This window comes from Peromyscus leucopus, chromosome X (assembly GCF_004664715.2).
Source record: "Peromyscus leucopus breed LL Stock chromosome X, UCI_PerLeu_2.1, whole genome shotgun sequence".
Lineage (NCBI taxonomy): Eukaryota > Metazoa > Chordata > Mammalia > Rodentia > Cricetidae > Peromyscus > Peromyscus leucopus.
This window is the reverse complement of record NC_051083.1, coordinates 2,828,310-2,842,880: the sequence shown is the minus strand read 5'-3', so window position 1 is coordinate 2,842,880 and position 14,571 is coordinate 2,828,310. Positions and strand designations below refer to the sequence as shown.

The 14,571-nt window shown below is 42.8% G+C and overlaps 1 protein-coding gene across 13 annotated transcripts in view; it reads left to right on the top strand.

Annotated features, from left to right (window-relative positions):
• Positions 1–14,571, top strand: part of Itpr1 (inositol 1,4,5-trisphosphate receptor type 1) — a 343,325-nt gene that overhangs the window by 225,615 nt on the left and 103,139 nt on the right. For 5 of the 13 annotated variants that reach the window (XM_028867566.2, XM_028867573.2, XM_028867571.2 and 2 more), the window contains 3 exons: positions 1,056–1,106; positions 6,836–6,968; positions 9,067–9,257. In XM_028867566.2, the coding sequence (XP_028723399.1) occupies positions 1,056–1,106; positions 6,836–6,968; positions 9,067–9,257 (375 nt within the window). The remainder of the gene's footprint in view (positions 1–1,055; positions 1,107–6,835; positions 6,969–9,066; positions 9,258–14,571) is intronic. The other 8 variants (XM_028867576.2, XM_028867574.2, XM_028867572.2 and 5 more) reach the window with 2 other exon arrangements.

Below are 14,571 nucleotides of genomic sequence, written 5' to 3'. Positions count from 1 at the left end.
TGTTGGGCATGGGAAGGAGGCTCTAGCAGGCTGGAGACTGATCATTGCTGTGTTGGCTGTTTTGGGATAGAAAGAAAGTCCTCCATAGGTGGAGCGAGACTAAACAGGCTCCAGGAGAGAGGTTGCATGCACCCTTGGAAGGTCTTCACTCATAACCCCTTTCAGTCTAGACATGAGAAGTTCTGGAATGTTAAGACCTTCCTGTTGTACGGATTGACTTCAGACCATGTGCAAAGATCATGTACTTTTGAAAATCAGGACATGAATCTGTAGTTTTCGTATTAGCTACTGAGACAGTTGCACAAGGCAATGTTTCTGTCCCATCCTTCCCAGCCATGGGCTACACTGGCTAAATGAAGGACTAGAGTTGATTCTAGTCAGATCAGAGAAACTATTAGGGCAGGCTTGTTTCTAGGTGTGACAACTTCCTTTCAGACACTGTTGATAAATCACAGGAGTTCAAGCTCAAATGAAAGGTGCTTTATTAGAGAAGTCTATTGGAAATGATAAAAATCCAACACAAATGATAGAACCCCTGAGGTGCAGTGCAGATGTTTTCCAGGGATGAGCCTGTCATATTCTAATCAGAGCTCTTGGCTAGTAGTGTTGATTAGAATACTCATGCGCTGGTGGGCTAGGGAGTGCTATGGTTTCATGTATGTGCCTGACCCATACTGTATGTATCAATGTCCTTATGCATGTGCTGTTCAGGACTGCATGTATGAATCATAAGGACCTGCCCAGTTGAGTCTTGCTTTACAGCCCCTTTTGGGTTAATATAACAGCATATTCTATGAACTACCATTCATAATCTTTGCAAAAAACAATATTGGTCCAAAAGCTCATTTGAAACAATGTTGTGGGATAAGGGGTTGGGACAACTAACTATTAAGCAGAATCTAAAATATTCATACCTTGGGGAAAACCACACAACATAATTATTTTATGTAACCTTGACTGTATATGAGCTCATAATGTGTTTTGTATGTGACTGATGCTGAAGATGGTAGTGTTTCCTTAGCGCCATACTTAAAATGGAATTTCTGCATGCTTAGCAGGAGCTTGAACCAAGTCCACCCCTGAGGCAACTGGAAGACCATAAAAGGGTATGTAGTCTTGAGTCTCGTGTGTTGGGAGCTAATTGCTGTAACTCCCAACTCAGCCACACAACTATGATTTAAAGACAGCTCTCTGTTGGTGTTGATATTGTTCAAACATGAATTGGCTTAGGGCCAATCATCCTCTTGTATAGAGGTGAAACTAGCTGGCAGTTCTGTTATCTACCTGAACAGAACTGTGCACAGCCAAGCTCCAAATAATAACCGAGGAAGCATTTCACACCTTCCTTCCCGGTGATGGTTTTAAAATAGGTGATGGGGGCAGCTTTGTGCTTTTACAGTGACTAGTGATCCTTACAGCCGGCTTACAATAAACACAAAAGCTCAGTGCCGGCAGAGCATAATTACACCACCCAGCTGTGAGAGTGCTAACTTCCTCCTTCTCCCTTCTGCCAGTGTTTTACATGTGGGAGCATGTATCCCAACAAACACATGCACCTGCTCACCACTGGATTGTTTCAGATGCACAGCTTTCATAGTTCGCTTCTGTTATTTAACGTTGCACCTCAGCCTTTGGTGAGGCAGAGATGAATAAGTCTTTGAACACTAGGAGTCACATAAAGCTCCCCAAGTTAGGAAGGAATTTGTAATTTTTTTGTCCTCTGAGAAGGAAACAAGTGTGTATCTTAGAATAGATTCCTAAGACAAAGGACTGACACTTTCTTTTACAATGCTGGCTGTGTGTTGCCAAAGAATTTTCTAGAAGGGCATATATATATACATATATATATATGCATGAACATGCTGACCAGCACTGATTTTTCACATTCCCTATTTCTTGAAGAGAGCTGGGTATCTCGGTTGTCTGAGAACTTACTCAGTAGTGTGCTAAGACTTCCATGTATGCCCACATGTCAGTCTTTAAAGGAGTATAAGTTGACCCAGTGGCAAGCCTTTCTTTCTCCTGACACAGGTTAGAGAGTTCAGACTCGGAGGTTTAACATATTGCCCAAGGTCACATGGTTAGAAAATAAACAGTTTTTGTGAAGACTGTCATGGGGTTGTGATCATTTGTGTCATGGAAAATGTATTCCTGAGATAAATGGGTAGCCAGAGGTAGCACCTATGTTCTGTTCGTATATTCCAGCCCCTGCCGTGTTCCACTGTTGATATTATTCAGTTATCTTGCCTTGGTAGAGAAATAAGTTTTATGATTTCTCCAGCCAAGGAATAGTTCCTAAGAAGTTTACATTCGGGCCAAATTTGGACGATGATGCCCCTCTAACAGCCGGTATCCCCTGCCACTCAGTGGCTAGAGGCACATTACATTTTCATCTTTTCCATTTTTTGCCAGCTAGTAAAGAATTACCCTGTATCTTAAAAGTATCCAGCAAAAGTACCCAGCCATCCTTCAAGGGACTTAGCATAAAAAAAAAAAAGAAAAGAAAAACAAGCAAACAGTATTAGAAACAGATACAGTCTTCTTTGGCTAGATACTATATGTGTGATTTGTAAGTTATTTCATGTCTCTGTGTCTTGGTTTCTTCCACTGTATAAGGGCAATGATACTAGTCTGTGTCCCTTAGGACAGTGACACTGAGCTGTGCACAGGAAGCATTAAGCCCAGCGGCTCAGGTGTTTAAGACAGAGTGTCATGTTGTAGTTTGAAATACTTAAGTGATTTTGTAGACAACAAGGTTAGGAAAGGGGAGGTATTTTTTTTTTTTTCAATTCAGATGCTGTCTTAATTACTAAGATGTGATATACTCAAGGTCTGAGAGGTGATCTTGCCTAAAGCATAAGCTCTTTCAGTGACTGGGACTTAGGAGCCCAAAAGGCCACCTCCATCTCCTTTGCAAGTGATGTGTTGACTCTTGGGTGTCTTGTTCAGCATGTACCTGTATTTCCACCCAGCTCGTTGGCCACTACTCTGATAGAAAGGAAACTGTGAGCTCAAGGCTGATATATGCCAGTTGTCATTATTTGAACCTGACACTTACTACAAATGAAACTTTCCTTGACTTCTCATTTTCTCGGTCTTGGGTAATACTTACTATGTGCGGAATTTCAGACCTGAAGACACATAACGGGTATTTGTTTGCAGGCTCTGGATGCAAACACTGCAGTGAGGGGAAAACTGGACTCCACAGCTCAGCGCCAAAGCTGAAGTGACATCCCTGGGGAAGTCACTGTTTTCTCCTTTGCAGTCAGATGCCATGTCTTGGTACATGGTGAACAGCTTAGCGCTGTTGAGTGATTTATATCAAGATGATTAGGAAGGCTTTTCTTTGAAGATTTTAACTTTTCTTAAATTAAACCAACGGCTCAGAAAAATACTAGAGATTTGCATAACTTTTAATAATGCTTATTCATGTCTTCCCTGTTCCCTTTTATCTAAAACCCTGTCTTTATTTTCTACAGAAAAACAAAGCAACTTCAATTTATTATTTTAAGAAGCCAAAGCAATTCCTATTTGTTCTGTTCTTTCTATATATTTGAATTTCTGTGTGTGTGTATATTCTCTCTCTCTCTCTCTCTCTCTCTCTTCTCTCTCTCTCTCTCTCTCTCTCTCTCTCTCCCTCTCTGAGATGAATATATACCACAAACCTTATAATAAGAGTGGGAAAGTTTGTGGGTGGGATGTGTTCTACACCCTCCCCCAATAATGAGCACATTTCATGATATTCTCTTATGGGGGAAAATGTACCATTTGATGCATCTGTTGCTATGGTAACTGCTAGGGTTTTTCTGATGAGGAAAGGCAGAATGCAAATGTGCAGTCCCTCTGTATCAGTTGGGCATCCGGGCTGCATAAACACGGACTTCCTGTGCAGAGCCCACATGTTCCCTTCTTCTTTACCTCCTGCCTGCTTCATCGCAAACAGACCCCAGTCTTGCTGTTTCCCTTCAAAACTGAGAGCTGGAAAGAGAACAACCCCTGGGAGGTAAAAGCCCGGGTCCCCTTGGTCCCAAGTAGAACTGTTATATAAAGGCTCCGGCATGCACGTTTGCTGACTGGCTCCCATCACTCATCTTTTGATTTGACCATCCGGTCTTTCTGTCTTCCTGACTCTTCTCTTGATGGTGACATAGATGGTATGAAAGCATGGTGACAGATCTTAGGTCTCTTCACAGCTGTGAGGGGATCTACTTAGAGGCTTCTGCACCTTTATTATACCAAAGACCTGCCTTCTCCCAGACCCTGTTCTTGCTCAAACTAAGTAGAATACTTGCATCCAGCTATTTTTAAACCAAGATTATAATCTCTCATTCAACACAAAGGTCACCTGTCTTTCCTATTTCTTTCTTAGTGGCTCTTGAATGTTTCTTTCAAATTTGTATTCCCCTGAAGTCAGCTTTTAAGTCCCCCGTTTCCTAGTGACAGCTTTGGAGAATGTGGCCAGGCTTGCCCAAGCCCGTGGGATAGAACACCAGTCAAGCTATATTTTTATGTCAAACTGGGGTTTTCTGAGCCATGAAACAGCCTTGTCCTGGAACTTTCTCTCCCTGGCAAGCATTTCATTTCCAAAGTGCTTTTAAACACTGCAAGTGACTTCCTCACTGGAAACAGTCTTGGCATTTTGGATTTTCTATTGGTCCAGGTAGGAAATGAGTTTCATAAGCTGACACTAGAAAATGCTCCCCGCTTGTGGGAGGAATTGAGATTTCGGGGTTTGTTTTGGTTGTCCCCCCATTTCCTGCATTCCCATTCATTTAAAAATCAGTACCAAGCTTTCAGCACCTTCCCCCTTCATTGGTTAACTTCATCCCTGTGTGTTCCTCTTCATCCCTGGGCTCTGGCTACCAGCATAAATTAACAAAGGGGATGGATGTGGCAGTGTAGCTCTGGGGCCTGATAGACATTTACAATTGGCAGGGTCCAGGCTTTCTGCCTTTTCCTTTTCTCCCTGGTTGCCTGCTTTCCTGGGAACATACCCCCCGCTTTTGTCCCCCTCTCACCGCAACTCCACACACACACACACACACACCGTGTCCCCCGTCACCCTCACCCCCCATGTTCCCTCCCTGCTCCTTTCTCAAACACCCCCCCCTTTAAAGTCTCCAGACCTATTCTCAGCACTTCTTAACAAATCACTTAAAATTCTACTGACTCATGCTTCAGTTCCAGGGCTCCTCAGAACTCTATTTTAGAGACCTGCTAGTTCTTAGCACCTCCCTCTGCTAGACTTCCCACTTCGCTCTCTTTTGCTGCCCTGGAGGGAATCCAGGCCTTACTACTTTGCCCCTGGGAAGCAGCCCAGGGCAAACCCAGATGAGTTGGTGGTCCAGGACTCCCTTAGGATTGGGATGGGAAAGGTGTTAGAGCAGAGAACAAGCTCTGCTCCTGTGTGCTGGCTTGTTCAGGCACCCTAGTGCTGGGGAACAAACCAGATTGCTTCTGTCAGAGTTGTAAGAATGGCCGGGCGTTGGTGGCGCACGCCTTTAATCCCAGCACTCGGGAGGCAGAGCCAGGCGGATCTCTGTGAGTTCGAGGCCAGCCTGGGCTACCAAGTGAGCTCTAGGAAAGGCGCAAAGCTACACAGAGAAACCCTGTCTCAAAAAAAAAAAAAACCAAAAAAAAAAAAAAAAAAAGAAAGGTTATTATGTCCACTCTCCAGGATTTCATTGGTGTTTATATTTTTAAAGCTTTTCATTAGAAAAAAATTGAAATGCATGTTTTAAAGAAGTTGGAAGAGTTTGGGCAACTTCTATCTATAACTCCGCTTCAACTATCAACTCATGTTCATTCTTACCTCTTTAATATCTGCCCTGCTTCTCCTTTTTCCTGTGCTGCATTTAAGCAAATCGTGATATTGTTTCATCCATAATACTTGTTTTTGATCAGCGTTTTTGAAGTCTCCCACTTGTCCAGTGGTTCTCAACCTTCCCAAAGCTGTGACCCTTTATTATAGCTCCTCATGTTGTGGTGAGCCCAACCATAAAATTCTTTTCGCTGCTGCTTCAAAACTGTAATTTTGCTACTGTTATGAATTGTAATGTAAATATCTGTGTTTTCTGATGGTCTTAGGTGACCCCCCGGGGTTGAGAACCACCTCCTATCTCCTGTAGTGTTGTTTTCCTCACCATTTGGCCCCATAGCCATCTTTGTAAGAAAGGCTTGCTGTCGACCTGCCTACCAACTTACACTCTTCCTATAATGTCTTAATATTTTCTTGGCCAGGCATAGTGTCATACATCTGTAATCCCAGCACCTGGGAAGTAGGGACAGAAGGACCCAGAATTCAAGATAATTCTCAGCTATGTAGTGAGTTTAAGGCCATCGCTCTTCTAGATACTGCCTCAAAACATTCTTCCCCTTCTTCAGGTCTTTGGGAATAAACACTCTGCCTTGAGTAACATTTTTATACTGCTATGTGGAAGCTGACCTGTAAAATTTGCAGTTTGTCCAAATTTTATCAGCTTAACCCAAAGGGCTTTTCATTTTTTGTTGTTGTTGTTAGTTGCCCTTCAGAATTACTGTTCTGTCTTTATCCTTGTGTGAGAGGCTACTTCAGAATTTACTAGTCTAGATTGTCACCACTTTTTCACAATAAAAATAAAACAACTTATGTTCCCTGAGAAAATATTTGAAGTGGACTTCAAAGTTTTAAAAATGATTTTTATTAATTTTTTTTCCCACTGAATGAAACTGGGTCAGTTATACCTGAGTACCCTTGCGTGGGGTTTTGTTTTTATTTTTGTTTTCAATTTAAATATTAGTCGCTCGATTATGCTTTAAATTTGGGATCTGATTTCATTATCCTGTTTGAATTAAGGGTGAGGCACTCAGGCAGATCTTGGTCAACCGTTACTATGGAAACATCAGACCTTCGGGAAGAAGAGAGAGCCTTACAAGCTTTGGCAATGGCCCGCTATCGCCAGGAGGACCCAGCAAGCCTGGGGGAGGAGGTAGGCTATGTGCTGTGCTCATGAGCATCATGTGGGGACTGAGCATGACCCAAGGAGCCGTCTGCTTTTGCCTGACAGCTGGAAACTTAGATGTATTTGCATTAAAAGTTTGTTGTTGTTTTTTGTTTTGCAGCTTCTTTTATCTTTGGGCAACCATTAGCTTTCTGCATGAACATGTTTCCCTAGAAGAGCATTTCCCTACATCCCTACATATATGTTTTGCATACATCTTTTGCCTCTCTTTCTCATGCAGTGACCCTCTTGTGATACTTGGATGATTCAGGAAACTAGATTTCATTGTCCATTGTCCTGTGCTTGTGAGCAGCTGTATTTGCTCATAAAGTGAGGAGGATAATGGCAGCCAGAATAGTGAAAGTTAGCGTTTATTATGTGCCTACTGAATGCCATGAGAGCTTTTCCAAAGACTCTTCATGTTACCCATTTACACAACAATTACTGTTTTTAGCACAGTTTAACAAAGGATCGGAAGCATATTTCAAATATATATAATTGTGTCCACGTTCTCATGGGAGTTGACCAAAAATTTAAAAAAATAAAAATAAAAACACTTAAAAACCAATCTTTAAATGTGATGAAAGTTATTTTAGACACAGTAACAGGTAAAAGTTTTCAACGTTTTGAACTTGCTGGCCAATTTCACCTAGTTTAGGTTTTAGCCAGTAACCCAATGCTCAAGACACAAAAGCGAGTTGAGGCGCAGTCTTAGAGTTGTGGTTGCAGGGCAGATTCAGATCTGTAGAAAGGTCCATGCAAAACATAAAAATCATGTTGTTTGAGCTCTGCAGTTGAAAGTACTTGTTGCACTTATAGAGGACCCAGGTTTAGTTTCCAACACTCATTGGTGGGTCACATGTAATTTCAGTTCCAGGGGATCCAACACCCTCTGCACACATCTAAGGGCACAAGGCACTCATGTGATGTACATAAGTACATGCAGGCAAAACATTCATACATCTAATTTTTTAAAAAGAATCCTAGTATTTAATATATTTATTCTAGCAGCTTCTAGGGAGGTGTTTGGCTTTCCTACTTGATGAAAATTTGAAGTTTGTCTACCTGGTTCATGTAGCTTTGCAGGCTTCAGTGATGGTGGGGTTCTTGGCCACCCCAGAGATGAAATTCAGCTTTTCAAACCCCAAATATCCCATGATTCTCACAGAAACATTCCTCATACAACAGCTCAAAACTGTTTCTCTTTATTTTCGGAGGTGTTGTTTGACAGATACATGAGGAAATCGGGAGGCATCACTATCCAGATACACCAGCATGGGCTGCCTTAAGTAGCTACAGCAGACATTCCACAGCTCTTAGGTCCGCTTTGAGAGGAGCAATTGTGTTGAGCGCTGTAGGGAAATACATGGCTTTTGGCACTCTGAAATTACTCAGACCATTTTTCTATGTTTTATTGTTCCAGTTATTGCTAATAATAATTGAAGGCATGTTCTTAAATACGAACTTTCCAGAACCGGTCAGAAAGCAGTCCACTGAGTGGCTCAGACCCTTTCCTCTTTCCTCACTATGTTCATCTTGTCTGAAGAGCTGTGATGATGGGACTTCATTTATTTTGTTCACAGCACATCATGCCCCCACTGTCTCCAGCTCTTGTCTCCATGTCAAGCACTACATTAATACTTGTTGAGTGAACGCACAATGTGGACGGATGAGTGTATTAGAGTGAGGGATGCTAGGGATTGTTTTAGGTGATGTTTTCTAAGAGGGATCTTAGTCCTTTTGATTGGACTCTTCTTAAACCAGTTCTTAGTAATTATGCCCCAAGTCATTCTATTTTAAGAAACTGTATTGGTTGACTGGCTTTGGGTCACTTGATGAAAGTATATCATTTTTCCTTCATCTTGTCTGCCTGAATGCAGGACCATCTTTGCCACTTGCAAGTTTAGGTATTCTCAGACAAGCACCTTCACCTCTCTTAATAATCAGCATTTTGCTGTGGGCTTGTTGAGCGGGTTAGAGGAAATAACACAACTACTTAGAACACTGAAGGTTGGTGCTTAGTGAATATGCAGAAATGCTAATTGTTCCCAATGTCCTCAATAAGAGTAATGTTCTGTCTTTCCAGGGGGAGGTCCTGGATCCAGTTCCACGAGCAGGGGCGAGATGAGCCTGGCTGAAGTTCAGTGTCACCTCGACAAGGAAGGAGCCTCCAATCTGGTCATCGACCTCATAATGAATGCATCTAGTGACCGAGTGTTCCATGAAAGCATTCTCCTGGCCATTGCACTTCTGGAAGGAGGCAACACCACCATCCAGGTAGGAAGGCAATGTGGCAGTTGGTGCCGTACCCTGGTTCTGAGGGCCAGGTTCCCAGGAGGTGCTGAGACTTGGTCTTATGAGGAAGCGTTCATTTTGTCACACTATGACTATTTTGTCTTTTCCAATGTAGTTCCAAAATATCAGATGTGTTTGAAAAATGGAATAGGCATGCCGAAATGGATAGCTAAAGTCTGTTTATAGTCTTTCTCAGGAACATAGATATCCTCGTCATTAAATGGACAGAGGGTGTGCAGACTCAGTGCTGTTTAGAAGAACTAAAATTTTTACCTATCTGTTGACTCTGTAATTACTGTTAACTATAAACTTTACTTTTAAATTGAAAGTCCAATGAAAGCAAATGACTAATAGGGAAAAGAGATTCAGGCCAGGCTAGTCAAAGATGAATAAATGGATTTTTTTTAGCTGAGTATGGTATGTATTTTTAAATAATACTTGAAATAATAATATATTATTAAAAATATTTAAACAATATTAATTTGGGCAAATTTCCTTGAAGAGACTTTAAAAAATTGTTTACTTGTATGAATGTATGTGTGTCTGCATGAGTTTATGTGCATGATATGCATGCAGGTGCCCACAGAGGCCAGAAGAGGGCATCAGATCCCCTTGAACTGGAGTTACAGGCACTTGTGAGCTACCTTTTATGAGTTCTAGCATCAGAACCTTCGAGGTCTGTAAAAGTTGTAAACCTTCTTCTCTTTCCAGCCCCACAGAGTCCATTTAAAGGAATTTTCATTTAAGTATATATAACAATTCTTACATATAAGTAGCTTTTTCTTTCATTTTCCTTTTTTTTTTTTTTTTTTTTTTTTTTTAAAGAAAGGATCTTGTTATATTGACCAGGCTGACCTTGACTTCCTGTCTTCAGACTGTTCTTCTGCCTCAGCTTCCCTAATAGTGGGGTTACAGGCACAGTTATGTTACCATGATGGACTAGAAACACCACTTCAAATGATTCCTTTTGTTTTAAAAGTTGTTTGTGTGCTTATGAGATGTGTCTCTCCGTGAATCCCAGGCTGACCTGGAAAGTCACTGTGTAGATCAACTGGCCTCAAGCTTCTGATGATCCTCCTGCCTCTGCCTCCTGAGTTCTGAGCCCCTTAACTATTTTTAAAATCCTATTCTGCCTGAGTTTTTCTGTTGTTGTGAGCTTACTGAATAAGGCTTTCTTTGGATGTGTGCACCTGTGAATGTGTACACACATGCATTTTGATCCCTTTGTTCCTATTAATCCATGTAATAGAAGGTTTGCCCATATGTCAGTATTTGACCTGACATACTCTTGGCCTCACATTTCAATTGGGAACTTGCACTATTGAAATCTCAGCTCTCCTTACATCAGAAAAGGGTGTTTCTTCCTGAGGATAGATGTGGCCTGGGCCAGGACACTTGGCTTAGCGAACACAGCACGCGTTAGACTTTAGCCTCTGCTCATTCTTCCAGCCTGGAAGCCTGTGCCTTGCATAACCCGCTGCAGGGGCCCTACTTTCTGCCCTCCAGTCCCTACTGGACCCAACACACACTTTGAAGTTCTTTATTAGGCACAGAGATCTGTGGTAATGAGTTACTCACCCGTGCCTGTGACAAAGTCTACTGTTTGTCTGAGTCGTCACATGCGCACATGAGTCATGGCATATTAAGACTGCTGTTTAGTTTTATCTGGCTATGAGAATGGCTGGATTCATGGGTCCTTCCCCTTGTTGGGATGTACTTTCCCTCAGCTGCTACATTCACAGTATCAGATCCCTGTGTTGGGATGGTAGCCATGCTAAAATGTTCCTTGTCTTTGAGCTCCTATGACCAGATAAGTTGATCTAAATACCCTCTTGTCCAGGCAAGTGTTCTACCAACTGAACTAAGCTACCTCCCCGTGTTTTTAAAAAAGCTTTACTAGTTGAAGAAATCTAAGGACTCCTGAGGTCATTCTCAAAAAAAAAAAAAAAAAAAAAATAGAAATGTCTAGCAAGGATGCAGGAGATACATACATCCAGACAGGAAGCTACATGGCAAGTATAGAGCTTATGGATTCCCAATAAAAAGGAGTTGTGCTAAGAAAACCACTTGTTGACAAAGGTATATAAGGAGATATCTAGATAGATAGATAGATAGATAGATAGAGAGAGAGAGAGAGAGAGAGAGAGAGATAGATAGATAGATAGATAGATAGATAGATAGATAGATAAACAGACAGATGATAGATTGGATGAGTGGATAGGTGGATGGATAGATGATGATAAATAGAAGATGGATGGATGGATGGATAGATGGATAGATAGATAGATAGATAGATAGATAAAGAGAGAGAGAGAGAGAGAGAGAGAGAGAGAGAGAGAGAGATAGGTAGGTAGATAGATAGGTGGGTGGGTGGGTGGGTAGGTAGATAGATAGATAGATAGATAGATAGATAGATAGATAGATAGATAGATAGATAGATAGAAGGAGTTAAGGAGTTTGTGAAGTTTTCTGGTGACCTGTGTTTTGAAGAATGGGTATCAGACTTTAAGATAAAAACTAAATGTGGGGCCTGCAGCATGGGGAGACTTTGGCACACCATGGGTGACAAAGCTCAGAGAGATATGAACACAGATTGGGTTTCCAAGACTGAAGAACAGTGTGCAGGAGAGGGTAGATGGCCTGGACAAGAGGTGGGATTTATGTGAGAAGCAATGTAGCCCTCTAAGAAGCCTCAAGACTGTAACTTCAGGCTCTAAATCTGTCAGCAGAGGACAGATAAACCGAAGGAAGTAAGGTCGGAAAGAGACATTCAGTAACTAAAAATTAATTTGCTGGCTGGGCATTGTGGTGCACACTTCTAATCCCAGCACTTGGGAGGCAGAGGCAGGCGGATCTCTGTGAGTTCAAGGCCTGCCTTGTCTACAAAGTGGGTTCCAGGACAGCCAACGCTGTATATAGACGGTGACCCTGTCTCAACAACAACAAAGTCAATTTGCTGTAATTCCAGCATGTGGGAAGTGGATGCAGGAAGATGGTGAGTTCAAGGCCAACCTCTCCTACATTGCAAGTTTAAGGTCATGAGACCCTGTCTTAGTAAAAACAGGTACACTAAAGTACCTCAGTGGTAGAGTACTTCACTCACGTGAACAAGGCCCTGGGTTCAGTCCTCATCACTGAGGGGGAAAAAAGACACAAATTTGCAAAGTAGCAAATATGTAAAATTAGCAAGTCTAGTGTCCTAATGCACAGCATGAGGATTGATATAGGTAATGAAATTGCAGTGTGTAAGAGATCTATGAAAGGTCAGGTTTTATCTGCTCTTGCCACGGAAACAAAAATAAACATGTATGTAAGGCCATGGTTGGTTGGATGGATTTGCTTCACTGTAGTAAGCTATTTATTGTCTCTACAGACCTCACAATATCATGTTGTATACCTTAAGTATGCCCAGTGAAATTTGTTTCTTTTAAAGCTTAAATAGCAGTGATTTAGAGCCAGAGTAGAAAGCACTCTAGCGCTTGATGACTCTCTGATAACAACAGTACTAGCTTGGGAGAGGCTTTCTAGGGGGCACAAGGGAGCCGCTTGGGTGCTAGGAAAACACTCTATCTGCTTCTAGCTGACAGTTACATGGTTGTGTACATGGTTGCACACTGAACTAGACACTTAAACTACGTGTATTTTACTATGATGAAAGAAAGGAGGGGGTGGGTGAGTAAGAGAGAGCCTAGGCCTTGTTGAGACCTTGATGCAAGAGAGAAGAGGGATAGACTACCGGCGGGTGATACTGACACCATCTGCCGAGGCCAGGCATGGACTCAGGCTCTTGAGTCCAAGCTGGCTAATTGGATGTAGGAGGTGGAAGGGCAGAAGTCCCTGCTGTCTCTGGAGGCTTCCTGTCCTAGGAAGGACGAGTCGATGCCAGAGCCACCACTGGGGAGGGAGTCGAGGAAGCAAGGGGCAGCTCCCAGGGCTGAGGCTGCCAGCTCCGAGGCTCACTGCTGAGGTGGAATCTGGGGTTCTGGCAAGATGCCCTGTTTTTCACAACATCCCCCACCCCCCGACAGTGATGGCAAGGCAGACAGAAGCTGTTTTTTCCTTCCAGTTCTTTATCTTCTGCAGTAATTATGAATATTAGTTCCATGTTTTCACACAGTCATGACTCACATGCTTTGGCTGAAGATGAGATGCGGCCACAGAGTCCTGGTCAGCCACTCATGAGGTAGAACCACTTTCTTTCTCTCCCTCTCCAGGGATCCAGGACACTGATGAGTGAAGGGCTTGTGTGTGGGTAACCTGTAGGCTTTTTGCTGCCAGTATGCAAGGACATAGCCTTCAGGCTCCCGCGTATGCTCCCTCTGCCCCACCCCCTTCTGGGACCTCTAGGGACCCAGTCTGATCCGCTACATGGTATCAGGCCTATGGTTCCAGAAATTGTTCTAGTATGGAGTTGACTTGGGAGACTCCCTCCCTCCCCCTTTCTCCAAGCTTCTCTTTTCTCTGGAGAAAATGAGGTAGAACTAGTGTTGCATCTGGGGCCAGCTGAGGACAGGAACCCTAAATCCCCAGGGAGGGTGATTCAGAGTTTGGTCTCGCTGTAAAGAAACTGGTTCAAAGTAGTAAAGGAGCAGCTGGGAGGCGAGTCTGCCTTTGGTTAAGACTGAAGTGGCGGCTATTAATGATTGCCGAAGTAAACACTGAGGTCCGTGAAAGACAGGGTCACCCTAACTGGAACTCACTGCCCACTGCCACTTCCTGTTCAGCATGACGTGCACGTTCTCATGAAAGGACAGTGCTCTGCGGTCAGGTGGATTTCCTGAGCATTGTTTTTTTTGCCAGTGACCGACTGTAGGAAGGACGGAGGGAAGCAGGCTGGGCTGTGTGTTTTAGACCCACATATGGTCTGTCTGGAGAAGGATTTACAGCCCTTACGTTTAATGCGCCGTGACACCTGCTCCAAGGGTCTCCCACCTGCCTTACGTCAAGAAGCAACAATGAAAGCAGCTTTCAAATCCAGTATTGTGTGAAGCTGGAAAATTGGCCCTTCAGTCTCTGTTCCCGTCTGTCCGTCAAGTAAGAAACAGGCAGGGACTTGTGGATCCCGCGAAGCTTTACATCAAGACTTTTTTCTTTGCTTTTTTTTTTTTAACAGAATTAGTTATTTCTCAAGGGAGTCCATTTCTAGAGTTGTCTTCAAGTTGTGAACATAATTATTAAAAATAATAATGATTGGACACGTCAGCCATAGTCCGTCCATGCAACAGGAACTCAGTGATGAAAATGGGCTAAGCTGGGACTGAATCAGTAACCTAGACTGAGTGAAAGAGGTCAGTAC